This window comes from Bos taurus, chromosome 7, assembly GCF_002263795.3.
Source record: "Bos taurus isolate L1 Dominette 01449 registration number 42190680 breed Hereford chromosome 7, ARS-UCD2.0, whole genome shotgun sequence".
Classification (NCBI taxonomy): Eukaryota; Metazoa; Chordata; class Mammalia; order Artiodactyla; family Bovidae; genus Bos; species Bos taurus.
The window spans coordinates 43,712,210-43,739,377 of record NC_037334.1 but is presented as its reverse complement, the minus strand read 5'-3'; the positions used below and the strand labels follow the sequence as shown (position 1 = coordinate 43,739,377).

At 60.2% G+C, this 27,168-nt stretch overlaps 2 protein-coding genes across 2 annotated transcripts; both read right to left on the bottom strand.

Moving 5' to 3' along the window:
* Positions 1-2,076: 2,076 nt before the first annotated feature.
* Positions 2,077-16,636, bottom strand: EFNA2 (ephrin A2). Its single transcript, NM_001105000.1, has 4 exons — positions 16,468-16,636; positions 6,751-7,064; positions 4,493-4,558; positions 2,077-3,520 (listed from the first exon to the last, which is right to left on the bottom strand). Exons 1-4 carry the CDS (start codon positions 16,605-16,607, stop codon positions 3,399-3,401), a joined length of 642 nt encoding a protein of 213 aa, NP_001098470.1. The 5' UTR covers positions 16,608-16,636; the 3' UTR covers positions 2,077-3,398.
* Positions 16,637-23,350: 6,714 nt separating this feature from the next.
* Positions 23,351-26,201, bottom strand: FAM174C (family with sequence similarity 174 member C). Its single transcript, NM_001206241.1, has 3 exons — positions 25,926-26,201; positions 24,514-24,630; positions 23,351-23,722 (listed from the first exon to the last, which is right to left on the bottom strand). Coding segments are annotated over exons 1-3 (393 nt in total). The 5' UTR covers position 26,201; the 3' UTR covers positions 23,351-23,721.
* Between the last annotated feature and the right edge of the window lie 967 nt (positions 26,202-27,168).

The window sequence follows — 27,168 nt, the reverse complement described above, 5'->3', positions numbered from 1 at the left end:
AGAGGGGACATGGGACATATTTAAAGGGGGTCAGGGAGAGAGCCAGGTGTGGTCTGCTGAGGGAACATGTGCAAAGACTCCAATGTGTGAACAGAGCTCTTAGTACTTACCCATCCCAGGTCACCTTTTGTGTTAAAACTTTGTCTCAAAAATAAAAGCCTCATAATAGCTAAAAGCAAACAACCCAAATGTCTATAAGCTGGTGGATGGACAGAACATCACCCTTCCATGGATTGGAATATTACTCAGCCCTGAAAAGGACAGAAGCCCTGACACCCACTACCATATGTATGGTCCCTGAGAACACTATGCTCAGTGACAGAAGCAAACACAGAAGGACACACAGGGTGTGATTCCACTAATGGGAAACATCCAGGCCAATCCACAGACACAGTAGGTTCCTGGTTGTCAGGGGCTGGGGCAGGAGTGGGTTTTTTGGGGGGGTGATGGAATGTTCTGGAATCAGTAGTGATGGTTGCTCAACCCTGTAAATGAATAGAAATTGTGGAATTGTACTTGAAACGGATGGCTTGTGTGGTATGTCAATTATATCTCAAATTTTTTAGTAACAAAATCAAAATGAGCTGCTACGATTCTGCCCCACAATCCTTGCATTTAACCCTCTCTCACCAGTTCCCTCCAGCCCTGTGGTCGAGTTGGGGTGTTTGGGTGAGGGGTCTCGGGAAGGGTGGGCAAAGGAAGCCTCGGAGTGCAGGGGTCCCTCGGCTCTCCCTCCGTGGCACTCTGCACAGTGGCCACCCTGCGTCCCCTGATGCTGGGCAGGGCGGGTGGGGCGCACACAGGGATCTTTGTGTCGCTTGCTGGCCTCATTAAGAGGCAGCCCCCGTCGCCGGACCCAGCACGGCCGAATTAATTAGCCCAGAGCCTTCCCACTCCACTCATTGTGCCGGGGATGCTACAGTCCCCTCGGGTGGCACTGAGGCGAGGAGCAGCCCCGAGGCCCCCTCCCTCAGCCCCACTCTGTGCCTCTCCTGGGCCAGGCTGGGGTGAAGGCCCCTGGGACTCCAGAACCCTCTGATACATGCTGCCTGGAAGCTGGGAGGGGATTCAAGATGACAGACAAACCTCCACGCTGGCCTGGAGTCACTGGGGACACTGAGTCACACTTTGGCAGAGCCTGGTGACCAAGATGACATGGAACTTTTTTTTCTCATTGTTTTATTGTTTGGCTGCACCAGGTCTTAGTTGTGGCATGAGAGATCTTCAGTCTTCACTGTGGCATTCAGGATCTTTAGCTGTGGCATGTCAGATCTAGTTCCCTGATCAGGATCGAACCCGAGCCCCCTACATTGGGAGCTCAGAGTCTTAGGCAGTGGACCACCACACATAGAACTTGGTAGGATCCTAAGAGACCTGTCATAGAACCTGGGGACTGCCCCCCAGCATGGATGAAGGGTATGGGAAACGACTGGCCCTGGGGTCTGGGGGTTCCAATCTGCTCAGGTGCATCAGGTGGTGGATACTTAATAAGCCCCTGCTGTGTACTCAACGGAGAAGGCAATGGCACCCCACTCCAGTACTCTTGCCTGGAAAATCCCATGGACGGAGGAGCCTGGTAGGCTGCAGTCTATGGGGTTGCTAAGAGTCAGACATGAATGAGCGACTTCACTTTCACTTTTCACTTTCATGCATTGGAGAAGGAAATGGCAACCCACCCCAGTGTTCTTGCCTGGAGAATCCAGGGATGGGGGAGCCTGGTGGGCTGCTGTCTCTGGGGTCGCACAGAGTCGGACACTACTGAAGCGACTTAGCAGCAGCAGCAGCAGCAGTGTACTCAAAGGCAGCCCCGCCTCTTCCCAGCCTCCCCATAGCTGCCCCAGGGAGAAGGGATTTGTTTCCATTTCCCAGGGAGATGAAAAAAGGCACAGCACCCCACAAATGCTCATGCCAGGGCCCTGCGCCCAAACGACACACACCCAGAAGCAAAGATTCGCCATCAGCCCTACGGTCTGCAGACACGGCTCCCCAGCAGATCTCAGACCCAAGCCCAAATTACAAGCTCAAACCACCCCTCCAACAAGGACTGGCAGGCCCCAAATACAAATACACACCCTGGATGCTTACGCTCATTTTATTATAAAAAAATACAGAATCCAAAGTTGATTGTGACGGAGTTGGGGAGGCCCCGTCGCCAGCTCCAGGCGTGGCAAGGCCGCCTGCCCATGACCCCTACAAAAGCCCCCGCACCGCCGGCGTGCCTGAGCCGGCTCCCAGCGGCCACGCACCATATATATTTATATATAATATATATAAAACACAGATCAGGAAAGGCGGGTAGAAATATGAAATCTGTATAAATGAGCTGTTTACTTCATTAAAGTGTCTTCCGGAGGGGGTTTCTTTTTTGGGTGGTGATGTTCAACACCCCCCTCCCCCCAGTTTTGTTTCGTCCTGTTTTCCTTTTTTCTTACAAACATTAGTCATAGAGGAGAGGAAAGGGGGTCTGACAGACAAAGGAGCTTATTGCGAAGTGCAGCTTCTACACTAAAAAGTCTACCCCACCCCCCCGCCAAAATAAAAGACCCTCCCCCCAACATGAAGGGGTGAGGAAAAAAAGAAACATTCCAGTCCATCCTCAGGAATACAGTAAAAATAAATCACAGTATATACTTGCTGGCTCTATTTACAGAAATGTAATGTCTTCTCTGCCTCTGGGGTGACTGTGTGAGGCTGAGGGGATGAGGGGGCCTAAGACATCGCTAAGATACTAGGATGCTATGATTCCCAGGACCAGGGCTCCATGGCGACCTCCAGTGAAAACTCGTGGTTTCTGCTCTGGGAGACAATGACCGGGAGAGAGGAGGGGAGAGCTGGGTTGATGGGGGTCTGAGGGCCCATGGACCAGAGTCAGGGGAACTCACTACCTGCCTGCCCCTTCTGCCTCAGGCCAGCCTGTCCCAGGGTACCTGGGGGTCCACTCCACGGTCACCTCCAGCCAGGACCAACAAATGGAATGACCAGGCCAGGGGTCCCTGGTTCCCCTTCTCCCAGTGGGCCGGGAACCCCTGCCCCATCCATCCATTCTGTTTCCTTCCCAAAGTCACAGGCGACAGCAAGGAATAAATTAAATTAGAAACTCAAGTCTTTCCGATCCAACCATGAAAAATACACTCAAAACAAAACAAAACAAAAATCCAACATTGCCAAGAGGTCCCCTGGTTCACCAGGGCCTCCAGACAAGACGGTGTGGCCACGAGCTGGGTGGACAACCAGCCTCTCGGGCACGGGTTGGGGGGGCCTCGGCTGACCCCGCCCTGGCCAGCCTGGGACGTGTGGACAGCCCTGCCTCACAGAGCAGCACCAGCGGCGGGAGGAGCGGCGTCTCTATTTGGTCTCAGAGGCGGGCCATCGAGGTGGAGCCAGCGTCCTCTGGCGGGCTAGGAGCCCAGGAGGGTCCACAGCACGGGGACAGTGCTGAGGAAGAGCTGGCAGCTGCCCAGGCCACTGCAGGAGTTATTGCTGGTGAAGATGGGCTCGGGGGCCTCATACAGGGTCTCGTCTGTAGGGGGACAAAGAGACAGGGTGGTCAGTGGCAGGCCCACCCACCCCCACCCTGCTTCCTAGACCTCAATACCCAGTGTTGTTAAACATCTCAGTTTCAGGACTTCCCTGGAGTGGTTAGGACTCCAGGCTTTCCCTGCAGAGGCCACGGGTTTGATCCTTGATTGGGGAACTATGACTGCACACGGTGCACAGTGCAGCCAAAAACAAAATAAAATCAAACAGCAAAAATTAAAAAACAGTGTAACCAGATGATTGGCCTGAGATCATGACCCTGCTCTAAGGGATCTATGTCCCTGTACCTCTGGGGCAACGCCTCCAATACAGAGTGTGGCAACCAGCAGGAGCCCAATAAATGTGCCTGGAGTTGGGTAAAGTGGTGAGGCCATGGGAATCCCCCTTCCCTCTGAGCATCACGATGTTTCAAGAGCTCAGAACATGGATATTCTAGAGAACTTTCCTGAAGCCCACTCTGGGTAAAGAGGGCTTCAGCCTCAGGGAGGCCCAGCTGCAGACTTCAACCTTCATTCTTTCTTAAATTTATTTGTTTTTGGTTGCACTGGGTCTTCATTGCTGCACACAGGCTTTCTCTAGTTGCAGTAGGCGGGGGCTATTCTTCATTGCGGCATGTGGGCTTCTCATTTTGGCTCCTTCTCTTGCTGCCGAGCACGGGCTCTAGGGACATAGGCTTCAATAGTTGTGGTGCACAGGCTTAGCTGCTCCACAGCATGCTAGGGATCGAACCCACACCCTCTGCACTGGCAGGAGGATTCTTAACCACTAGCCCACCAGGGAAAAACTGAAACTTCATTCTTGAAGGTCTGACATGGCCCCATTTGCAGGGCCTGTCCCAGCCATTGGTGAAATTGTGGGACTCCCTAGGGTACGCTGTCACCACCTCCTTCCTGATTCCACCGACCACTCAGTGGGTTCTATAAGTTGAGGACCCCATTGACCCCCAAGCACTTACTGGTTGGCCTCACATAAACCTTCAGTCGCAGGCAGGGTCGGTCCACAGCATTGGGCGGTGTGGCAGCTGGAAGAGAGGGGCTGGGGATTAGTAGGGCAGGGGACTGTTGGTGCCTGGGACCTCTTGGGACTGCATCTCCTTCCCCATGCCCGTGACCCAAGCCTGACCCCAGGTAGGGGAATCCATACATAAAACTCCTCATCATACATCAAAGGCCCAGACATAATGCCCATGAATTCCCAGAAGTCTTCTTGCATGCTGCCCTTGCCCCTCACTTCGCTGACTCCTAACCCCAGAGATGGGGGTGGGGTGTCTATGTCTGACTCCATCTTACCCCAGGGCAGCACAGGACAAGGTTCAAAGGTGATGAATAAAAGTGTGTGTTTTCAATAAGCAAATAAAGGGAATCCCCTGGCAGTCCAGGAGTTTGATCCTTCATCAGAGAACTAAGATCCCACATGCCACACAGCCAAAACCAAAACAAAACAAAATCAAATAGCAAAAAAACCCCACAAACAAATGATTGACTTGAGATCAAATCCCTGCTGTCAGGTATCTGCGATGTTGGCAAGTCACCCCCTATCTAGGCCTCATGTGGCCCAAGGTAGGTGCTTTGGTGTGCATGCACACTCAGTCGTGTCCCACTCTTTGTGATCCCATGGACTGCAGCCCACCAGGCTCCTCTGTCCATGGGATTCTCCAGGCAGGAATACTGGAGTGGGTTGTCATGCCCTCTTCCAGGGGACCTTCCCGACTCAGGGATCGAACCCACATCTCTTGCGTCTCCTGTATTGGCAGTCAGATTTATTTATCACTATGTCACCAGAGAAGCCCCAACTGGGTGACTGCCTGAGCCCACTAGGCCTGGGAAGGAAGCAGCATCCGGCCTCCCTTGGACAGTGACCCACAAGGCCCCGGGGTCACATGGAGGTTGAAGTGCATTGAGTCCTCACACCTAAAATTCCACCATAGGGTTCCCTGCTTCTTGGTCCACTTTGGGGACAGGGGAGGTCCAATAGCACTGGCCATGAGTCAGGAGAGAGGGGCTTGGGGGCCAGGCTGGGGACAGGGAGGGAGGCCTCGGGCTATGTGGGTGGTGGGCTTCACACAGGTGAACAGGTGCAGGCACCCACATGGCTGCGGCCAGGCCCATCCCCGCCTTTGTTCTTGGCCGGTCCTCTTTGTGGCCGTCACCTCTGCCTGCCCCCAAGAAGTCCCTCGTGCTGGGAGATGAAGATAAAAAGCACGTAATAAAAATAACATTCGTCACAGAGATAGGACGAATAATTACAATAATTATCTTTATGAAACTCCCATCTCGGAAAGAAAAATGTAATTTTTCTTACATTACAGGGACTTAATTTAAACACCTTCTTCCCCTCCCCCACCCTCTTCTTCCTTGAATTAAAAGGAAAAAATCCAAATAGAGCAGAGAAAGGAGGAAATGGAGCCTCGTAGAGTTTAATTTGACTCAGCGGGAACCAGGGTGGTGAGGCGCTGGGTCCCTCCCGGAAGCCCAGGGCGGGGGTTGGGTTGGGGGGTAGGGGGGCCTCCCCACCTGCTCCCCATCAGTCTCCAGGATGCTGAGAAATGGGGCCGCACAACCCCTCAGAGCCAGCGCCTTGGGCCCAGGTGGATTTCCTGGGCCCCCATCTTGGCAGGGGCTATGGGGGACCGTCCTGTTCTCAGATTCTCAGAGACTAGGGGCTGCTGAGGCCTGGCTACTGGGAACTTGAACTCTGGGCACACTCCGCCACGCCAGGCCCTGCCCTTGGCATTTGGTGGGGAGGAGGAAGAAGGGGGCCCTCGGGAGCCCCTAACCCCAGCAGAGGAGGGGACAGTTTACCGGCTCGACTCCCCCAGGCCTACAGCACAGCATGAATGCCAAGTGGACCTGGACCAAGGCTGCCTCCGACCTTGAACCGCCTCCACACTCCTCTGGGAATCTGGTGCGAGGGGAAGGGACGGGGTAGGCCTGGGAGATGCCTGCCCGGTTCACGGTGTGTCCTCCATCCCTCCTCCCCGACCAGACTAGGCAGGCCTAGTTTCTGGCTTCAGTGCAACATGGGGTGGGCCCCCCTGGTCTCAGGGTAAGACGAACTGACCGTGGGGCCACTGGCTCAGTAGCCCAGAGGCTGACCTGCAGGCCGAGGGCGCGAGGATGGAGACCAGAGGCCCCGGCAGAGAAGAGAGGAGGAAGGAGGGAGGAGGAGGGGAAGGGAGACGAGGGGGAGGAGGAGGGAGCCCGCCCCACTCACAGATGTAGTAGTACTCGTGGCCCGGGCGGAACTCGAAGCCCAGAGAGAAGGGCGTGAAGAGCTGGAACTTCTCGGAGAACTTGAGCGGGCCCCCGGGCGCCGCGGGCCGGTTGCACTCCCAGCGCTTGAAGCCGCGCTGCCTGTGGTCGCAGGAGGCGTGGCCTTCGCCGTTGACCATGTACAGCACATAGTGCTCCATGCGCTCGGCCGGTGGCAGCGGTGCCCCGTAGTGCGGGCAGTAAATGTCCAGGTAGTCGTTGATGCTCACCTCTACGGTGTAGCCGCCGCCGTCGTCTGCCGCGCCCGCGTGGAACCTGAGGGCGGGGCCGGCAGTCAGCGCGGGGGAGGAGGGCTCAGGGATGCGGAGCAGGGGCCGGGAGTAGGGTGAGGGGTTAGTGCAGGAGAAAAGGGAAAGTTAACAGATGGGGTAAATGGGGAGGGGTCATTGGTCAGCGCAGGGAAGGGGCAGGGCCTGGGGATGGGGAGCCCGGGGAGGGTGTGGAGTTGATGGGTCAGTGCAGGAGGCAAGCGCAGAGTCAGCGAAAAGGTAAATGGGGAGGGGTCACTGGTCAGCACAGGGGGATGGGGAGCCGTGGGAGGGTGTGTGGGTGATGGGTCAGTGCAGAGGAAAAAGGTAGGTCGGAGATGGGGGAAGGGTGAGGGGTTGCGGGGTGGGGGGTGGGGGGGACACCCTGCCTACAGTCAGGTGCCAGGGTCTGAGCCCATGGTCCCCTGCCTGGCACAACAACCTTGCCACACCAAGGCCAGAGCAGGTGCCTGGAGACCCAGACTAGCCCTGAGCCCCAGGCCCACCGTGAGGTTTGTCCCAGGGACGAGGGCCTGCCCCCAGGCATTCTGGGTAACCACATGCACCCAAGCAGGTGCCCTGTGACTCACAGCCCCCCAGACCCTCAATTCCCTGCAGAATCCACATCTGGGCCCTTCAGCCACAACAGGCGTGGCACAAGATATCCCCCCCCCCACCAGGAAGTCCCACTCCAAAGGCTTTAACTGCTTGACTTCAATGCCCCCTCCTCCAGGCAGCCCTCCATGCCATCCCCAGAGATAACCTCCTGTTTTCCTTCTGCAGATCTGCCTGCCAAGAAGACCCAGGGTACCTGGGACACAGGTCAATGATCCCTGCCTCTCTGAGACAGGCTTGGCCCCTCTCCTGTATCCCTGGGGTAGGGGGGGGGCTTGACATGAAGGATGCTCAGACACCCTCATCCCTCAGTCCAACTCAGGGGTGCCCTGGGTTTGACCCCCCTCAGCCCCAACCCTTCCACCCTGAGTGACATTTTTCATCCTCTCTCCAGAGCCTCCAAAATCTGGCAGCTACCCCACAACTCCCTGATTCCCCACCCCTGACACCTTAGCTCACCAGCTCTGCCCCCAGCCTTGGCCCTGGAGGTCTCCTCAGCTGTCATAGAGCCTATACTCCTTTCCCTGGGGGCCCCCTTGACCCAGCCTCATCAGGCAAGGATGGAGGTCAGCTGAGCGAGGGACAGGGCGCTCCCCTTCCATCAATGCCTCCGGCTACAGCGCCAGGAGCCTTTAGATCTCCGGGACGCAGTCCCCCGGGTCCCCGTCATGTAAACGCGGCCTGGACTGAGGGGGGACAAGGGGGCCTCCCAAGAGGGGATTATTAGCACATAAAAGGCCTGGCAGCGGAGGGTTGGGGGCAAGCTCCCCCACCTCCTCCCTCCTCACACCAGCAGGGAAACTGAGGCCTGATGAGGGGCGGCAGCAGTGAGGGAGGGCGAGGCCACTGGGGCCCTGGCCCCGCCGCTGCCTCTGTGCATGCCCACGTGCCAGCTGCCCTGTACCACGGAAGGGAGCAAGGCGGCCCCCATACCAGGAGCACTAACTGGCACAGCCGGCACCTGAAGGGGTGGCTGGATGATCACATGGCATTGGCTGGCCCCCCACCACCCCGAGACCGTGTCAGGCAGGGGTGAGGGCTCCGGGGACCCTTGAGCTGGGAAGAAGGCAAGCAGGGGACTGGCCCATGGTGCCTCAGTTTCCCCACCCGTCAGGAGGGCCCCCGGATGATGATATCAAGTCTGTGGCTGAAGTCAAAGTACAGAGAATTTCAGGTTGGGAAGTAGGGGGAGTGGATTAAATCCCAGCCCTTCCCTGCTGCACTGGGTTCACCCAGGAATAGGGTGCCCACTCCCTCCCGCAGAGGTGGGAAGGCCTTTGCAGAATAAATGTGTCTGGCAGTGCAGGTCCACTGGGGGCCGAGAAACCTCATCTGGTTCCAACCCAGGATGGAGCCCAGCTGGGTCTTCCCTTCTCTTCTCAAAGACTCAGTTTCCAACTCTGTCATGGAGATGGTCCCTGAGGCGGATGGGAGAACTTCAGCTGTGCACACAGCAAGCACCCCATAGACACAGGGCAGCCCTGAGTGGGGCTAGGAGCCTGCCCATCCCATGGGCTGCTTTGCGGCTGGCCGGGCACAGGCGTCTCATTGACCAGCCGCGTCCTCCGGCCCCTTGGGCACGATCGATGCAGACGCTGCTCCAGGCTTTTTGAAAAGTCATTTTCACTCCTTCCTGGCCCCATTGAAAGCCCAAGTGATCAACCGATCGATGACAGCCACGGCCCAGCAGCCGCCCAGGGACCCACCCTCACCCCAGCAGGCCCTGCAGGGGAGGCTGTGACGGGGAGCCATAGGCAGAGGTTGGGGAGTCCTGGTCCTGGCCTCTGAGCCTCAGTTTTCCCTCTTGTCCCTGGCTTGATGCCGGGGATGTCCGTTCAGTCTGGAAGAGGACGTGACTCCACGCAGGGCACTTCCGGAGAAAAGGTGGGCTGCATTGTCTCCCCTTTCTCCTGCCTCTCTTTCCCCATCATGCTGGCCTTCCTCCCCTCTTGAAACCAGCACCATAAGGTCCCCCCAGCTCACCTTCATTAGAATATCTGTGGCCAAACCTGCTTTGCTGGGTCAGAGGCTGGACATCCAGGTCCCACTCGGGCCCCCCAAAATCCAGGACTCACTTTTCTGGGTATCCATCAGACCTCGCCATCCACTGGCTCAAAGCCTTCTATTGGCTCCCCATCACTCAGAACAAAATCCACAGTCCTCCCAGGCTCATGGGGCCTCATATGGCCCCCACGCACAACCTCATCACCCCCTGACTTCCCCAGCTCACTCCCTTCCAGCCATGCCAGCCTCGGGGCTGCTCCTGTTCCTGTCCCAGGGCCGTTGCACACACTGTTCCCTCGGCCTGACAAGCCTTTCCGTACTTTCCCCAACTCATATCTTTTGGACATCATTGTATTTATACCGTTACACTGTCTGCCTTCTGGGGGTCAGCCTCCTTCTCTGTACCTTGCTTGGTGGCCAGCATGAGCCCAGTATACAGTGGTGCTCAATACATGTTAGTAGGTCAAAGGCCAAACGCTCAAGGTCTTTGAGGTGATAGAGTCATGGGGAGCAGAAAGCTGCCTCAAGGTGGGGAAACCGGGACCCCCAGGCAGGTGGATCCCAGGAGAAGCCCCACCCACCTATCCCCACACCTGAGCTCTGGGAGCCAAAATGGACATTTTTCTCCCTTCCCTGCTCTAAAATAGCCATGGCCTTGTATTGGCATTCCCAGTTCCAAGCTGGCACCTTGCCCCTGCTCAGGGTGGCATCAATGGAGGGGAGATGGACCCCACCCCAAGCCGAACCTGGTGAGAGCAAGACAAAGCCTTCATTTCCTCCACCAGTGCCGAGGCCTGATATGCAAATGATCCCTGGGAGCAGTAGATACAGATCGAAATTCTCACTAAGGGGTTAATGACTGACTTGGGATGGTTCCCAGACACAGGGCTCCCCGAGGCTTCAGACCTTCCCGCCCCCAACTTCTACACCTTCACCCCCAGTGGTTCACCCTGCCTGCCCCCTGCCAATGTCCACCCTGCAGGCAGCCACTCCAACCCCACCTACCACCCCTTCCTCTGGCAACCACCCGGCCTGCAGCTAATTAGCTCCAGTCAGGCGACAGTCAAGTCATTAGATGCTAACAGCACAGAAACTAATTAGGAGTCTCACCCGAAATGGGAGTGGGGTGCTGGGCTGCCTTCCCAACCTGGAAACTGAGGCAGGGGTGGGCAGGCGGGGGAGTGTGTCCCCTTCACTCTCCGACTCTCTGTCTCTTGTCTCCCTGGTCTGAGCCATTTCACAGCTCCTACTAAAGGGCTCAGAGATGCCAATGAAGACCCCAGCAAAGAGACACCCAGGCCTGCCCAAATGGACAGCAGAGCCTCCAAAGGCCAAGGCTGGAACCTCACTGAAAATTAGGGCCTCAGGACTTCCCTGGGGATCCAGTGGCTAAGACTCCATGCTCCCAATGCAGGGGGCCTGGGTTCCATCCCTGGTCAGGGAACTAAATCTCACAAAGAAGCTCGAAGATCCCGCGTGCTGCAACCAAGACCTGGCACAGCCCAATAAATATATAAGAAAAGGCTTTCAAGAAAAAGGAAAGAAAATCATGGCCTCACGATAGTGCAGCATCAGCTGAGAAAGGACAATTATGGCCTTGTGGGTACAGGGTAAACTGAGGCACGGGCCCCACCATGGGAAGCAGGAGGTGAAACAAATGGGGCGGGGTGGGTGGGGAAGGTGAGGGAAGGGCCGCAGGGTCAGCCCACACCCCACCGGGCCTTGGTCTCAGGCAGGAGGAGGCCCGGGTGCCCAGTCCACGGGGCATGCCTGCCTGGGTCACCCCGCCCTCCTCAGCCCCCACCGTGTGTATGGTGTCCCCGCACTCCTCAGCCAGCCCCAGACCTGCATGCCTCTCAGAGGGGGTCCCCCCACTGGACATAACTTCCTCCTGACCATGGGTAAATCACTTTCCCTGGGTTCATGAAACGGGGGCATAATGGGGAGCCCGACCCATGAAGTGGACAGGCGAGATGAGGGGGTGCGTGGCCAGGGTGGCAAACAGAGCCCCTCGAAGTCAAGACCCCGCATGGGAGTGGGTATGGGGGTGAGCCCCCACCGGGGCCAGCCCGCAGAGCTCGGAATCTGGATTGTGTGCTCCAAGCTCTCAGCTGTGTGTCTGCAATGGGGCAGCACAAAGGTGGCCGTGCCCTTCCTTGCCTGGCCCACTGGGCAGGGGACACAGTCGAGCCCTCCTTTTGGAACTGTCCACCACAGACAATTTCCCCAAAGCAATGCCAGGGGGATGGGGGTTGAGGCTGGTCCGTGCTGGGTGCCTTGGTGAGGGGAGGGGACCTGCTGCCGAGGCAGGACCCTGCATTGGGCTTGGCTCAGGGGCTGCAGAACAAGCCATTGAACCTGCAGGAACCCTGACTCCCAGACCCCCCGTTCACACACCTGCGCATCCCAAGGTCAGCTACCTCTGCACCTGCGGCCTCGAGGGACCCATGACCCTCAGGGGACATCTGCTGAGGGCCCCTGAGGTCAGAGATGGCTGCCCCTTCCCCGGGCCCAGCTCCCAGGTAGGCTAGAGGCCAGTCCCTCCCCTTCCCCCAGTCGTGAGCTTGGCTGCTGCCTCAGTTTCCTCCTCTGTACGCTGAGCTGCCCAGGGTGGGGGTGAGAGGCAGTTGTCCACCATGGGGAGAGACCAAGGCTGGGGAAAGGGAGCCTGTGGATCCCAGCCTCAGAGCCCAGGCTACCAGCAGGTGGGGGCACCTCAGAACTGGTCCCTACCCCAGCACTGCGGTTCCCCCTGCTGCATAACCACCTGAACCTCGCCGCTACTGCAGATACACTGTGGGCCGGCCTGGAGCCTCCCTGCTTGTCTGCAGGGAGGAATGGCCTCCATTTCCTGTCCCCGTTGGGGGCCTCTGGTCCCTTGGGGTCACATCCATGCCTCGCCCGTCCACACCGGGGCCCGCCCTGCTGCCGTCCGCAGAGGGGCACAGCCCGCCACCCCACTTCACAGAGGAAACACAACGCAGGGGCTCTGAGCAGCCAAGCCACTAGCCCAAGGGCTTCCCAGATCCCCAAGTCCAAGCTCCAGCCCTCCATGGCCCCCCAGACCACACCCTCAGACCCCAAGACTCCTGGGTCCCTGGGTCCTCACTCTCCAAGTCCCCCTGAAGTCGAGTGGATGAGCTTCTTTCAAACAAAACAAAAAAGCCTCATGCGGCAAAATATGGCATCACCCCCTTCAAAGCCGGTTCTCTGGAAGCCTGGGCATGGCTGGCAGGCACCAGGGGTGCCTGACACCCCCACAGGGAGGACGTAGTCCTAGTCACTATCTTCCCCCTGGTCATTTGAGACGGGAACGTGGCCGCTGCCCACACGCAAGGGCAATCAGGACCCCAGTCAGGGTCTGCACCACTGGGTCCACCCAGGCTGCAGACTTCCAACCAGGTGGAGGACTCAGGGACAGGAGGGTCCCTGCCGGTGCCAGCTCTGAATATCGATGGCCCCTCTGCACCATGGGCAGCCAGGAGCCCAGCCCACAGGACCCGGACACATACCCCCAGCAGGGACCCACCTGGGCTGGAGGAGGGGGTGGAGGAGTGGTCAGGTGGGCACGGAGGGCAAGCTGTGACCACCCCCCTCTGGTGTGGGCTGTCAGCCCCCGCACCGGGGCCCCCAGAGCCAGGCCGTACACACAGACATGTGTGCGCGCCATGAAGACATTCCAAAGACACACGTGCACCCCACATACAGACACACCTTCTCCCCAGGTGTTGATCTGCATGCACAGATACACACGCACACTCCACATCCAGACACACTGCTGCAAACATGCATGCACCCTGCACACATGTGTTCTCCAGGCACACATATGCGGAAACGTGTGCAGACAACACAGGGCCAGGGCTGCCAAACACACATAGGCACTTCAGTATCTGTGTGGCACTGGGGGTGGGCAGTGTGTGTGCTCCATGCACACAGCTGTGCACCTCCCAGGCCTTGGGACCCCCAAACAGCATGGGAAAGAACACGCAGCTACAGGGCATACGTGCCCTGCAGCCCAGCGAGCCTCCGAGGTGTCCCTGCACCCCCGCAGCCCCAGAAGCAGCCCGCCAGGATGCCCGGCCCAGTCCAATCTGGCCACAGACAGGCCCAGAGACACCCGACAGCCAGACCCACAGTGCCCAGCTCAGGCGGGGACAGGACGGATAAACGGCTGAACAGCTGGCCAGTGAGGGTGCAGGGGTCCGTGGCTGGATCCAGTCTCCACCCTTCAGCGGCGGTGGAGGTGGGTGCGGGGCTCCCTGGCAGCGTCGGCCAGCCTCGTGTGCACAGGAAATCCACGGCACAGCAGGAGAACGCAATTGGGGAAACACAGCCACACACTCATTACCTCGGCGCAGGTACAGGCCAGCCAGGCGAGGGTGGCCAGCCTTACTGCAGCACTGCCTGGGCCTGGTGGTCCTCCACCAGCCCGCATGCATCCCCGTGGCTCCTCTGCTGCCTGACAGTACCCCACCCGAGGCGGCCCAGCCCTGGCTCGGTCCCCTTCCCAACACACGGTGCCTTTTGTGTGTGCCCCCCTCTCTCTCTGCACAGCCTGTCCCTGCGTTTCCTGGCTCCTCTGCTGGCCGCCGCCACCAGTCTCCCTGTTTCGACCCCATTCTCGCCTGTCCCCACACAGGCCTGTCTCTCATCTCTGCTCGAGGCACTGCCTCCCATATCAGGCCCACCCGCCTACTTCACACCTCTCCCTGCATCCTGGCAGCTGCCCCTGCAACTGGGCACCCTCAGAAAATGTCCATTCCGGGTGCCCTCAGAGCCTGAGGCTGGGCAGCAACCTCCTCCTGTGCCCGGCACTCACCCAGTCACTGGACACAGATTCTGCTCCAGACACCCCAGGATACCCAACCTCCCAAGGAGGCCACCCTTTAGCAGAGATCCCCAACCATGGCGGTGAACGAAGCCCTGATTCTTGACCCAACCGGGCTTCCCAGGCGGAGGGTTCCTGGGACCCCAGGCCCCGCTGCAGGAAGTAGGGGAGGTCACCTCCCACCCAGGACACCCCAAGCAGGAGGACGCAGAGGAGAGACCAGTCCTGACCGCCAGGGTCTGTGCTGGACAGTGAGGCTGTCCCTTCGGGCGCTGGTCAGAGAGAGCTGTTGGGTCAGCAACAGGAGGCAGCTGAGCGGCTGGACAGAGCCGGCCTCAGGGGCTGCCTCCTTCCCAGCCGGCATCCCGCCTGCAGCCCTGTAGCAGGTGGGGCAGCGGCCGGGCTCCTCCGCAACCCCCTTCTGTCCCCGTTGGAAGCTCCTGGCGGGTCTGGCATTTGCTAGAACAAAGGACAGGCCATGCTGGGACGGGATTCTGAGACTGAAACCAAAAACTTGGGCCGGGGAAGCGCTGCCCGCTGGGCTCCCTGCTTGGCCGCAGGGAAGAACCATAATCAAACCCACATGTGACCAGTGGGGCGGGTGGTGCAGGGAACCCGCTCCACAGCAGCCTGGCCGTCCCTCGTCGACCCCGGATCTCTGCCCTCAGCCCTGGGGCTGACCCCACAGCCAGGCAAATGAGGGGGGTGTCCGCATGGGCTCCCTGCCCCGACCTGGGACACAGGCTGCCCTGGTCCCAGGGCTGGCCTCAAAGACGGTCGTTTATGCAACTTTCTGCAGGAGGACCGAGGACAGCAGGGGACGGCGAAGGGATGGTGGGGTACTGCTGGCTTGGAAGGCAGGCAGTTCGGCTGGCTCTTGAAAACCGAAAGAAAGTGACTGCAGGCAGAGGATCAGGGGGTGGGGAGGCCGGCGCCCCTGCCCCCACGTGCAGCCCAGCTGGCCTGGATATGACCGTGACCCTGACGGTGGGGGGGACCAGGAGCTGTAGGACCCTAGAACCCATCTCCCATGGGACCCCTCAGCCCACTCCCTCTTCCCAGACCCCAGATGGTCCGAGGCTTCCACTGCTGACCAGGATGTGGTCAGTCCCCAGCAAACTTTTCTCGCTGGAGTAGCAGGGGCTCCCGCTGCCCCCAGACTGTACTCAGTACCCGACCTAGAGGAGGTCTGCAGGCAGGCGGGTGGGGCACCTGGGTCCTAGCCCCAGATCTGCTCCCCTCACCGTGACCTTGAGCCAGCTGCTTGGCCCCTCCATACCTCAGTTTCCCAGTCAGTGAGAGGAGGACAGCGGAGAACACCGCCTGATCAGGACTCTGGGGACAGACCCCGAGCCTCCTCTGTGCCTCAGTCTCTCCGTCCCTTTGAGACCCCGGACCAGGGACCCCCCTGAAGCAAATGTGGACACTGGTCCACCGAGAGGGACATTCCAACTTCCCCAAGTTCATCTGGGGAGCCTCCGACAGAACACGCCTGAGGAACCCTCCCTTGCGGGGCCACGGTCCCCCACCTCAGTCCCTCACCTTTGGGCGCGGCTCAGTGACAAGATTCCTGGGCATTCCCACCAACCCTAAAGCTAGCGGAGGTCCCCGGAGAGACCTGAGCATTGGGTCCCCCAAGAAAGGGGAGGGAATTCAGGGACAAACGGCTTCTGAGGGTGCCAGAGGGGATCCCCAAACTCCTGGGCCGGCGGCGCTCCGAGGCATGCAGGGCGCCAAGTCTCCCAAACCTGTAGGCGGAGGGGCGCCCCGAGGGGAGATGCACGCAGAGTGAGTCCCCCAAACTCCGGTGGCCGGAACTCCCTGGAGGCTCCCGTGGGAAGCGGGCGTCCCCACTACTGAGGGCAGCGCGCAGGGGCGCCCCGAGCCCGGGGTGGGAGGCCAGGCTGGGGTGGGGGAGTCCGGGGTCTCCCGGCGCGCGGTCCTCGCCTGCGGCCGCACTCACCTGGGGTTGCTGCGGTTCCAGTAGACGGCGTACCGGTCCGAGTTGGCGCGGGCGGCGTCCTCGCCGTGCGCGAAGGGCGGCGGCGGCAGCGGCAGCAGCAGCAGCAGCAGCGGCAGCAGCGGGCGCTGCGCGGGCGCCATGGCCCCGGTCCGGCCGCCGCGCTCGCCTGGCCGCCGCCTGCCAGCCGTCTCCGCCTCCTCCGCCGCCGCCGAGCGGGCGGGCGCGGGGCGGGCGCGGGCGGGCGCGGGGCGGGCGCGGGGCGGGCGCGGGGCGGGCGCGGGGCGGGCGGGAGGAGGGCGCGCCGGCGCTTGGAGATCCCCGGCCACCCCCGCCTGAGCGCGCGCGACCTCGGGCGCCGAGAAGTCAGGCGGCGGCGGGCGGGGCGCCGGGGTCGCCCCGGGCGCCTGCCCGGCAGCGCGGACACTAAGAGCGCGGGCCGTCACCACCGCACCCGCTGGGGAGGGGCCGGGGCTCCGGCCTTTGTCCCGCCCGAACGCCGGGAGGGCCGCGGGCGCCCCCTCCTGCCGTGCCCCGGCCACGCGGGGGCTGCAGCCCCAACCGCGCCCCCACCTCCCCATCCCCCTGCCCCGCCCAGACCGTCCTGGAGGCCTCCGCCGGTCGGGCTGCTTGTACCCTCTGCCCCAGGTCCTGCCCCCTGTCACCCCAACTCTGTGGGGCCCTGAGTGCACATTCCTTATCATGGGGGCTGGACCCAGGGTCCGGATTGTTCTCAACCACCTCCATTCAAGCCAGCAATCTGGTCTGCAGAGTCAACAGGCCAAAGGAACAGAAGACCCAGAAATGGTTCACCGCCCTGTGCCCTCCCACACTCAAACCCGGACCTCAGAATTCTAACCCAGGCTCCCCCAACACCAAGCCACCCTGTCCAGCCTGGTGAAGGGTTTTGCAGTCTCACTGCCCAAAATGGGAAGTCAGCGGCCGCTGCTGCCTCCCTGCAGGACCCCCGACACGCACACCCCTCACCGGGGTGGTCAATTCTCACTGAGTCTGTCTCCTGTCTAGGAAAGAAAACAGAAATCCTGACCTCAGCCACGAAAGGTACCAGGCATAGCAGGTGCCCAGTATACCCAGGAGCCCAGACTGGGGTCCAGGCCAGCAGGAGGTGGGAGGACAGGGAGTCTAACCAGGGAAAAGGGCAGGAAGGGTGTCTGGCAAGAGGGTGGAGCAGAGGGCTAGAGTGCTTGACCCATTTGGGGCACTCAAAGTGACCACTCCTGGGTGTGGGGAGCAAATTGGTTGGGAGGAAGCTGACTGTGGGCCAGGAACTTGGGTCCTGTTCTTCGTTTCTGCTCTTATTCTCCCTCACCAGACTCTGAGTTTCTGAAGGTACACTGTCACCAAGTGCTGGCTGGAAAGTGTCAGCAGTGCCCGGCCAGGTTCTACCTCTCTGGACTTGTTTCTCTTTTCCAGGCCTGGCCTGGAGCAGTCTGGGCGCCTAGAGCTGAAAGGTCATGCGTGAGGCATTATCAGAACTCCTTGCATAAAACTCACTAGAGCGGACAGAGCTTCACCACAGCCAGGTGGGGAGGGTAAATGCATTTCGGGTGTGCTGGGGGCATGTGCCAGGTGTTCCCTGAGCATTCGCCTCCAGAACTTACCCCTCTTTGCTCAGGCCGCTCCCTGAGAGGCCTTCCCCTTTCCTCCTGTTAAATTTCAGTTCTTCCTTCAAGGCCTGTCCTCCCTGTGTTTCAGCCCTCCTCACCTCCAGCCCTACCCGCAAGGTTGTCTGTCCTCTGCCTTCCAGGGAACTCTGCCCATCTGTTTGGGGTGTTCTGGCTTCTGGATCTTGTCCATTGACTGTAGCTGCCAGAGTCTGAATTCCCAGGCCTGGCCTAGAGGGCTCCACACAGGAAGGTAGGAACATGCCCCCACCTCCCGCCCCCGGCAATAGCCGGGGCAGGCCCAGAGGTTGAAAGAGGACCAGAATTGGCCCAGGCTCACCTGGCAAGCCCTCCAAACAGTCCGTCTGGACCACTGGAGCCTGAGTCTGGGGCTCCAGCCACATAGGCCAGGCTTGGCCCAGGCTGGCTGGTCTGGCTCTCTGGGGAGTGATGGGGTGGCCACTCAGGGAGGCGTGGGGCCTAAGCCCAGGGACAGGGGCCATGAGCCCAGGTGGCCAGGGCTGGCTGCCAAAGGGGACCGCCTGGAAGCTCTCACTGCCCTGGGACGAGAGCCCCCTCCCATGTCATGAGACCTCAAGGGTGGGTGGTCTCCTCTGTCACACCCAGCAGGACTTGGACCTGCAGGGGTGGGGGTGTCGGAAGGGCACAGGGGCAAGGGGATGCCCTGCCTAAGGCCGGGATGGGTCGACTCATTTGCATGCAGGGGCCACCGAGGCGGGAGCTACCGCCGCTGCTGAGAGGATTTGAGCAGAAGCTCCGTTTTCCTTCTGTTCTCGTCTCTCTCTCAAGGTCAGAGCCCGAGCGGGGACAGGAACAAAGCGCACGTCCCCCATTCAACCTCCCTGTGCCCGCTGGCCGCTCCTGGAGGAGGGGGCCCAGGGAGGGGAGGGCAGGGCAGCTCCACGGCCTGGCCCCAGGCGAGGCGGGGACAGGGCCGCAGGCACAGCTGCCCAGCTGCCCTTGGGGACCCCTGCCTGGTGGGGACTGCTGTGGGTGCCCAGGAGGCTCTGTCCCCTTCCAGAGTGCGTGGCCATCCTGGCCTCCAGACCAGCCATCAGGAGGTAAGCTGAGGTCAGGGGTCATGGAGTCAAGGGTCAGAGGTCAGACTCACTCTGGGGACAGGGGTCAGTCTTAGTTCAAGGTTCAATCAGGGACAGATGTCACTGAGAGCTGACTGTCAGCCTCAGCTTCAGACCCAGGACAGGGTCTTTTCTGGGGGTCTGTCCCTGTTCACAGTGGTCTCCTCTCCCAGGCTTGAAGGTCTGCCTCAGACTCTGGGAGGGTCTCAACTGAGCCAGGCACAGACCTGCCCCTAGCCTGTGCCCATCAGCTCTGGTCCACCACCCACCACCTGCTGCCCAACAACTGTGACCAATCACCCACTACCCACTATTCCCAGCCCAGCACCCACTAGCCTGACCCAGCACCCACCCCTGCTCACCCACTGCCCACCTCCCCCAGCACATCACCCAGCCCCCATCACCTGCCCACTGATCCCAAGTCCAGTGCCCACCACCCAGCACCCATGACCTGTGGTACTCCAGCCCATCGGCAGAATCGCCAGGGCTGGGGATCAGTGTCCAGGGCACCCTCAACCTTCAAAGGCCTCAGTGCCTTGGAGAAAGCTAAAAATATGCGTGGAGGAATTTCTCATTACAGAAAAAAGTAGATCAAATACATCACCTGCTTCGGCTCAAGAGTTTTTCAGGAGGCAGGAAGGGGTTGCTGGGAGGGTGGGGGCCTTGGTAGGTCTGGTGCTCCACAGACCCAGGTCAGAGCGGGGTGTGGTGTGTGTCCCCACGGGCAGTGGGAAGCAGGCATCTGCTGGCATGTGGGAGAGGTCTCAAGGAGAGCTCCCCAGGCTGTTACTAAGAATAAACAAACACACCTGTCCCTTTCTCTTGCTGATCAATTAAAATTCCCACCCTTGTGTCCAGTGTCCAATCAGGCCCCGAAACCTCAGCCCACATCTAACATCCCTGTAACCCCCGCAACCAGGCGCCTCCCCTGCAGTGTCCCTCCCTCCTCCTCCCCCCTCCCCACCTCCTCCCTACCCACCGTCCACCGTCCACCGTCCCAGTCTCGGGGCCCAGGACACAGACCCCTCCTCCCAGGGCCACCTGCCAGTCTGGGGACTAGACTATTGCTGTCCAAAAGAACTTCCCACAAGGACACAGGCACCACCAGCAGCTCCATGTGAGTACTGGGCACAGAACATGTGACAACAGGATAAGGAGCAGAGTTTCAGACATCACTTACTTTCAGCGAAGTTACATCTAAACAGCTGCTCCACAGGCAACACGGCTGTGGGCGGAGCCACGCCTCAGTGGGCACCCGGACATGAAGGGCTGCCAGGAGGAGGGAGGTGGTGGCTCGGACAGCCCAGGGAGCAGGAGATAGGGGGCCCTGAGTCCCACCGGAAGAATCGGGGGTCAGGGGAGAGGTCCCAGAACATCCAGAGGGCACAACTCCCTTGCCTGCTGACCCCAGGTGAGCAGGTGGCGGCCCTGTCGGGTCCTGGGGCCACGTCGGAGGGAGACCCACGTCAGAGCCGGCAGAGGAGCCCGCTCTCCAGGGAAGACGCCCGCTCTCCAGGGAAGATGCCTGGCCTTGACCACTGGCTACCCACTTTCTGAGCCCAAGGTGTCCAGTCTCCCCCGCCCCTACCTGGCCCCATTCCCCAGATGGGGATAGGAAGTTGGGGGCGGGGTGTCTTGTGCACAGTGAGCCACCCAAAAGCCAGAGACTCCCACGTGGCCCCAGCAGGCCAAGGGACAGTGACAGTGGGCGTGACAGTGGGCACTCCCCTGGTGGCGAGAGGAGGGGACGGACGTGGTGGGAGGGGCCTCGAGGGCGACACCCGTGCTCGAGTGTGGGCTTGTGTCCTCTGTGTGCATCTCGCATGCGTGGCTGCCATGTCGCGTGTCCCCGTGGCTGTGTGTCATGCCTATGCCCATGCATGAGTGCACAAGGTGGAGGAAGGTGCTGGAAGGCCTCCCGATCCGGCATGCACACGTACACGCACGCATACACGTCCCTCCAGCCTGCCGGGCCCCAGGGCCTTTCATCTCGCGCTGACAGGCCCCTCTCCCGGCTTTTAGCCTCAGAGAATTTCCTGCTAATAGTGCATTAACCTTGGTGGGGGCTGCCAATTACTCGACACTAATGCGGGGGGCGGGGGGGGGGGGACTGGTGCGGGCGCTGACTGCGCTAACAGGCGCAGGGGCCAGGTAGCGGGCGGGGCTCCCCTTCTCACCCGAGGGGGACGGGCAGGAGGCACGGGGCTGGGGGGGCACGCGGTGTGTTCCCAGCTCCGGATGGCAGAGCGTGGGGTCTCTCCTGACCTCATTAGAGTAATTAATGTGCCTTTTGAAGCTGGAGAAATCGCTCAGAGCTGTGGGAAAGGGGCGCAGATCACAGGGTGGGGGGGCCGTGGACGGTGTCTGCGTGCCTGTTAAAAGTGTGTCCCAGTGAGTCAGGCACAGAGAGAGCCCGAGTGACAGAGAGGGACAGACGGAAATGGAGGGGGGCCAAGGGAGAGGCAGTGCAGATGGTGAGAGACACCAATAGGGAGGTGAGCAAGGCTTCAGAATCAAATAAAGACAGAGACACAGAGACAAAAAAGCAGAGATGTGTGGAAAGACCCACAGGGCGAACAGATGGGGAGAGCGCAGGGGGGTTGGGTTCGGGGATGTCATCTCAGTACCTCCCTGGGACTGTGGCCTCAGTTCCTCAACCTTCCCTGGCTACTGGGGACCTGCTGGCCACTCTGTACAGGGCTCTCCCAAAGAATGGTAGTAGGCAGTCAGGGAAGACCTCCTGGAGGTGGCAGTAGCGCATCAGAAAGGGAAGAGGAACTGTGAACAGCCTTGGGGCATGATGGGAGATATTGCCAACAGAGAAGAAAGTCAACTGGGGGCCAAGGCAAAGGACCCCGGCTGGAGGGAGGGGGGACCAGCTGACTGTGACAGAGATGGTGTTTCTTCAGGAACCCAGGCTCAGGCTGGGCAGGAAGGGTCAGCAGGTCTGAGGGAGACTGGCCAGAGGGGCTGACGAGGCTTGAATGGGCAGCAAGCTCAGACCATCCCATGGTGGACATGGCAACAAGGTGGAGTTGAGGTGTGAGAAACAGGGCCCCCAGCCGAACCTATTTCCCCACCTGTACAGTTTGGCTCAGGCCACACCTGGGTAGACTGTGCAGCACAAGGCTGCCACCTGGTGGCAGCCCCCTCTGATGACAGCTCCTTCTAACAACGTGGCCTCCATGCTTTCAGCCAGAGGCCTGAGGGTAACTTCAGGCTGGGCAGAGAGCTACAGGCCAGCCACACTGGTCCTGCTTCCCACAACCAAATTTATAGGGTCCAGGGGGGAATAGGCCAGAGCCAGACTCTGCTTAGAAACAAGGCCCACAGAGGAACTCATCAAGCCCATCACAAAAGATGGGAACCAAGGTACTCCAATGGGACTCAGGTGACCAGTATGGGCCTCAGATGGCCAAGATGGGGACTGAAACACCCCCATGAGATCAGGTGCCAGGATGAATCCCAGATGGTCAGGATGGGGACTGAGGTACCCCTAAGGGGTTCAGGTGCCCAGAATGGGGATCAGTTGCCCTGATGGGACTCAGATGCCTGAAAGGGGTTCAAGATCCAAATATGGGACTGAGGTGGCCAGGATGGGCACTGAGCCACACGCTGTGGAATTCAAGTGTCTCCGTGGGACTCAGGAGGCCAGGACAGAGGCCTGAGTGCCAGCACAGATTGCCTGGGATGGGGGATCAAGTTCACCAGTGATTTCACTGGAGGCTGAAAATAGAGAGGCAGAGTAGGCACGGGGAGCCTTGGCTGGCTCCAGACCTGGATGCTGCAGCCTGGGGCTCTGTGAGAAATGGCCCTGGAGTAGTAGTGTGTGGTGAAGCAGAGAACACTGCCCTTGAGGGGCCCTGGGCTGAAGCTGGCCTGGAAGGGGAGCCCTTAAGCAGTTTGGTGGACGAATAGGAGTTCTCCTTTACTAAGCCTAGAGATAACTAGTGGCAGGGTCTTCTTCCAGGCAGGTGGGGGCAGGTCTCCTCCATCTTTCCCCCTCCTTTGTGGGATTCTGCATGGGACCCTCTAAACAGTTAGGGATGATCCAGATGGTCACAGGTGGGAGAACAGGCTGACATGGACCCAGATCTGCTGCCCCCTGCCCCACCCGTGAGCCAGGGGCACTGGGTCTGGCCCGCTGTGGAATTGGGTACCGGCTACAAAAGCACTGCTGCCTTTATTGTCCCCGCCCCAGAGGAACGGTGCCCCCAGACAGGACACCCAGCCTGCCCACCTTCCAGGCCTCAGCCTGGGGCTGCCGCATTCCCACCAGGGAGGGTGACTGGTATAAGTCACATCATGGCCAGGGGCCTCAGAGTCCTGCATAGGGCTGCCAGTGCCCCTCTGGCTTCCACCCGGTAACCTGGGCAGCCCTGTCTGCAGGGAGGGCTGAGTTGGCTTCCAGTGGGCCGGGAGGGCCCACACATGCTCTCTGGTCCAGGCGGGGTGTTCCAAGCACTGGGAGGGCCCCTGCCTTTCGTCCTTCCCCCAGGGCCACTGGAAATGCTGCCTTCCTGAACCAAACATCTGGAAAGGAGGGGTAGAAGGTGGTGAGAAATGTGGGTAAGCCCACCCCGCTCTGCCCCCATTCAGCTGTGTTTGAGGCTGAGTGCTGAGCCCTCTAACATCCCAGCCCCCGCCCCCAGCCTGCAGGCCTTGCCGACTCCAGACCTGGGAGGAAAGGGAGTAGGTGCCCTAGCCAGGAAATGCAGACACCAGAGGGATTCGCGACCATACCCACGCCTCCCTCTATGTGTGGGAGGGGGGCCGGAAAGTCAGAATTGTCCTACGGTCTCCAAGCTTCGGGGACTGAGCCCGCAACATGCTGGGGTTAAAGGGGCCATCAATCCCGCTCAGGCGGCCGCTGGCCCTGAGCCCAGAGCCCCTGGGTCACCTCAGTTGTCAGCCCCCTTTCTGTCTCTGCTGCTCCCTGTGCCTGGGACACTCTTCCTAGGGCTGGGCGGTGGAGAGGCAGTCTCAGACCCATCCCCCAGCTTTGGTAGCACCTGGCAGGCATCCTCTATCTCTGACACTGATCTTGGCCTTCAGTGTCAGGCACAGAGGAAGTGCTCACCTACTCCAGCCATTCAGCTGGTTCCCATGTTAAAGAAATGGGAAACTGAAACGGTGAGACAGAGGCCTCAGATGAGGCCACGCAGCCTGTGACGGCAAAGCAGTGCTCACTCCAGGCCCACCCCTGCTGCTGGGTGCTGACTACACTGAGCACAGGCACAGGTGGTCCACCTGACTCTCTTCCTGCTGATCCCACCCTCCACCCACCCAAAGAGCCCCTGAAAGTGTGTAGAGTGCTACCCTACCATCTCAGGTTCCTTGTCTCAAAGACTGTCTCCTCGTCACTGTCCATCGAGGTCATCTCGGTGGGGTCCTCGGTGTTGGCCAGGAGCCCGTATCTCCTCCGCTGTGGCTTTTTCAATCTGAAAGCAGGCCCAGGCTCACTCAGTGACTCTCTCACGACCTCTCCGTGAAGCTGCTGACCCCCTGTCCAGCTTCCCACCTTTTCCCATAATCCTCCTCTCCATGATTCCCAAAGCCTTGCAGTGTACTTTCCCGGCCTAATTGCATTTCTTCTCACAATGGTCACAACGATTATCAATTGCTCTTATGTCAATAACAAAAGGTGGATGGACATCTCCCTTGGCAGGCCCCGGAGCTAGGACCCTTGGTGGGGGCGGGGTGGGGGGGATGTTGTTATCCCACTATACATATAAGAAGACTGAGTCTCAGAGAAAGTATTAGGGTTTGCCAGAAACATCAAGTGGAGAGCTGTCTCAGACAGAAGCTCTGGCTCCTGACCACCACCAGGAAAACCGCGAGGTCTCTATGAGGCCTCTACGATGGATACAGCGTGCACTGACATGGAGACAAGCGTTGTGCACCCACAGCAGTGTTCGAGGAAGACAGAAAATGCCCGTTGAGAGCGCCTGAACATGGTCAACTCTGTGGGACACAGGCTCTCTGGCGATCAACCCCAGAGAGGAAGCCAAATGCGGAGATCAGGGGCCGGAGGAGGGGGCAAAGGGCCTGCACCAGGCAGGGGGTATGCCTCGGGAAAACCAAAGTGAAAGAAAGTGAAGTCGCTTCAGTGTGTCTGACTCTTTGCGACCCCATGGACTGTAGCCTGCCAGGCTCCTCTGTCCAAGGGATTCTCCAGGCAAGAATACTGGAGTGGGTTGCCTTTCCCTTCTCCAGGGGATCTTCCCAACTCAGGGATCGAAACCAGGTCTCCCGTATTGTAGGCGGGAAAAGCAAAAAGGTCCTCAACTCTTGGGGGAGCAAGGGCAGAACCTAGACACTGATAATCATGGCCAGCCCTGGACTGAACAGGAGCAGCAAAGAGCAGGGGCAGGCTCCGGTCTGGCACCGGCCGGGCTGTGAACGTCAACCACAGCGAACGTTGCGGCCAGCCCCAGCTCGCAGACGCAAATTGGATTGGTGGCCGCAACGCTCGTCGCCAGGCTGGCGGAGCCGCATAGTGTTCCGGAGACTCCCGGTGCCCTACACAACCCACAACCTCCCGCCTCCGTGGCTCCCTCTAGAAAACTAGCAGCAGCACCCAAACTCAGAAAAATAATAGTGCATCACGTGATTTTCTTACCGCACCCACCCACGTGACGCTGGCGCACTAGGCTTCAGGAGCCTAAGCACGTGGGGGCGCGAGGCGCGCGAGGATTGGCTGCGCCCGGGCGGCGGCGGCGTGGGCCTGACGCACCTGAATGCCCGGATGAGGAAGTAGAGCGCGGCCAGGACGATGAGGCCCGTGACCACGTAGAGAGAGCGCAGCAGCGGCGAGCCCGGCGAGCCCAGTGGCCACAGGTGTGTGTTGTTGTGCGGTGCACCCGGCTGGCTCCCGTTCGTCACGACGGGCGGCGGCGGCGACAACGTGGCCTGTGGTGACGGGGGCGTATCCTCGGCTCCGTACAGCAGTGGCGGCAGCAAGAGCGCCGACAGCAGCAAGAGCCGCGGCGGTAGCAAGCGCGGCCCCATGGCCCGGCGGAAACGCTAGTTGCGCCCCGCCCCCTCTTAGGGACTGTCATTCAATGGCGCGGGGCAGTGTCAGCCAATGGGATTCAGGGGCTGGCCTCGTAGCCGGAAACGCCTAGCCACGCCCCCGGCCGTGCACCTCACTTCATCTGGGCCCCTAAGTTTCCCCGCGTCCCGAGCTCGCCGGCTCCTCGCTCAGCCTGCCCCCGAGAGCTCAGAGCCTCAGTCCTGTACCCCGACAGGAGCGTGAGCACCGCGGCCGCCCCGCCCACCACGCCGGGGACGGGTTATCGGGAACACCCACCAATGTCAGGGACTTGGATGCGGAGGCAGGTGCGACCGAACCCGGCGGGCCTCCCTCCCACCTGGGCCCTGGGAACACTTGCGTCCCCACCCAACTCACCCTGGGCTACGGTGACACCTGCGCAGTAGCACACTGGGCCTGATTCTCCCGTGGAGGAGACATCCAGGCCCCGAACCTGCACATCCTGCCTTTGGGGGCGGGGGGACCAGAAGAGACCAAACACATCCCGTGGGAGAAGAGGGGGTTAAGCCAGTGACCTGGACCTCACAGGGCCACACCCTGCTCAGAGTTGACATAACCAGCCCAGAACCCGAGGCAGTGGAACCAGGGCTCAACCCTAAGGTTCTGTACCCCAAGACTGGGGCAGAAAGCAAGCAGCTTGGGAGCAAGGCCAGCCCCATGGGCTGCAAAGATGAAGATGTCCACGGTCACTGCCAAGACCTCAGCCTGGGCTCTGGGAGAGGTGCCTTCCCCCTGGGATGGGGGGCCCCAGGGACTACCTCCTCCTCTGCTCAGGCTTGCCACACCCTCTCAGACCCTGAGAGAACAGTCCCAGGAGAACTGCCCAAGAAGGCAATGAGCTGCCAAGCTGGTCTTCCTGGTTTGATTCCAGCTCATGCCCAGAACAGAGGCCGAAAAGGGTTTTCTCCAGTGGACTCTCCTCCCC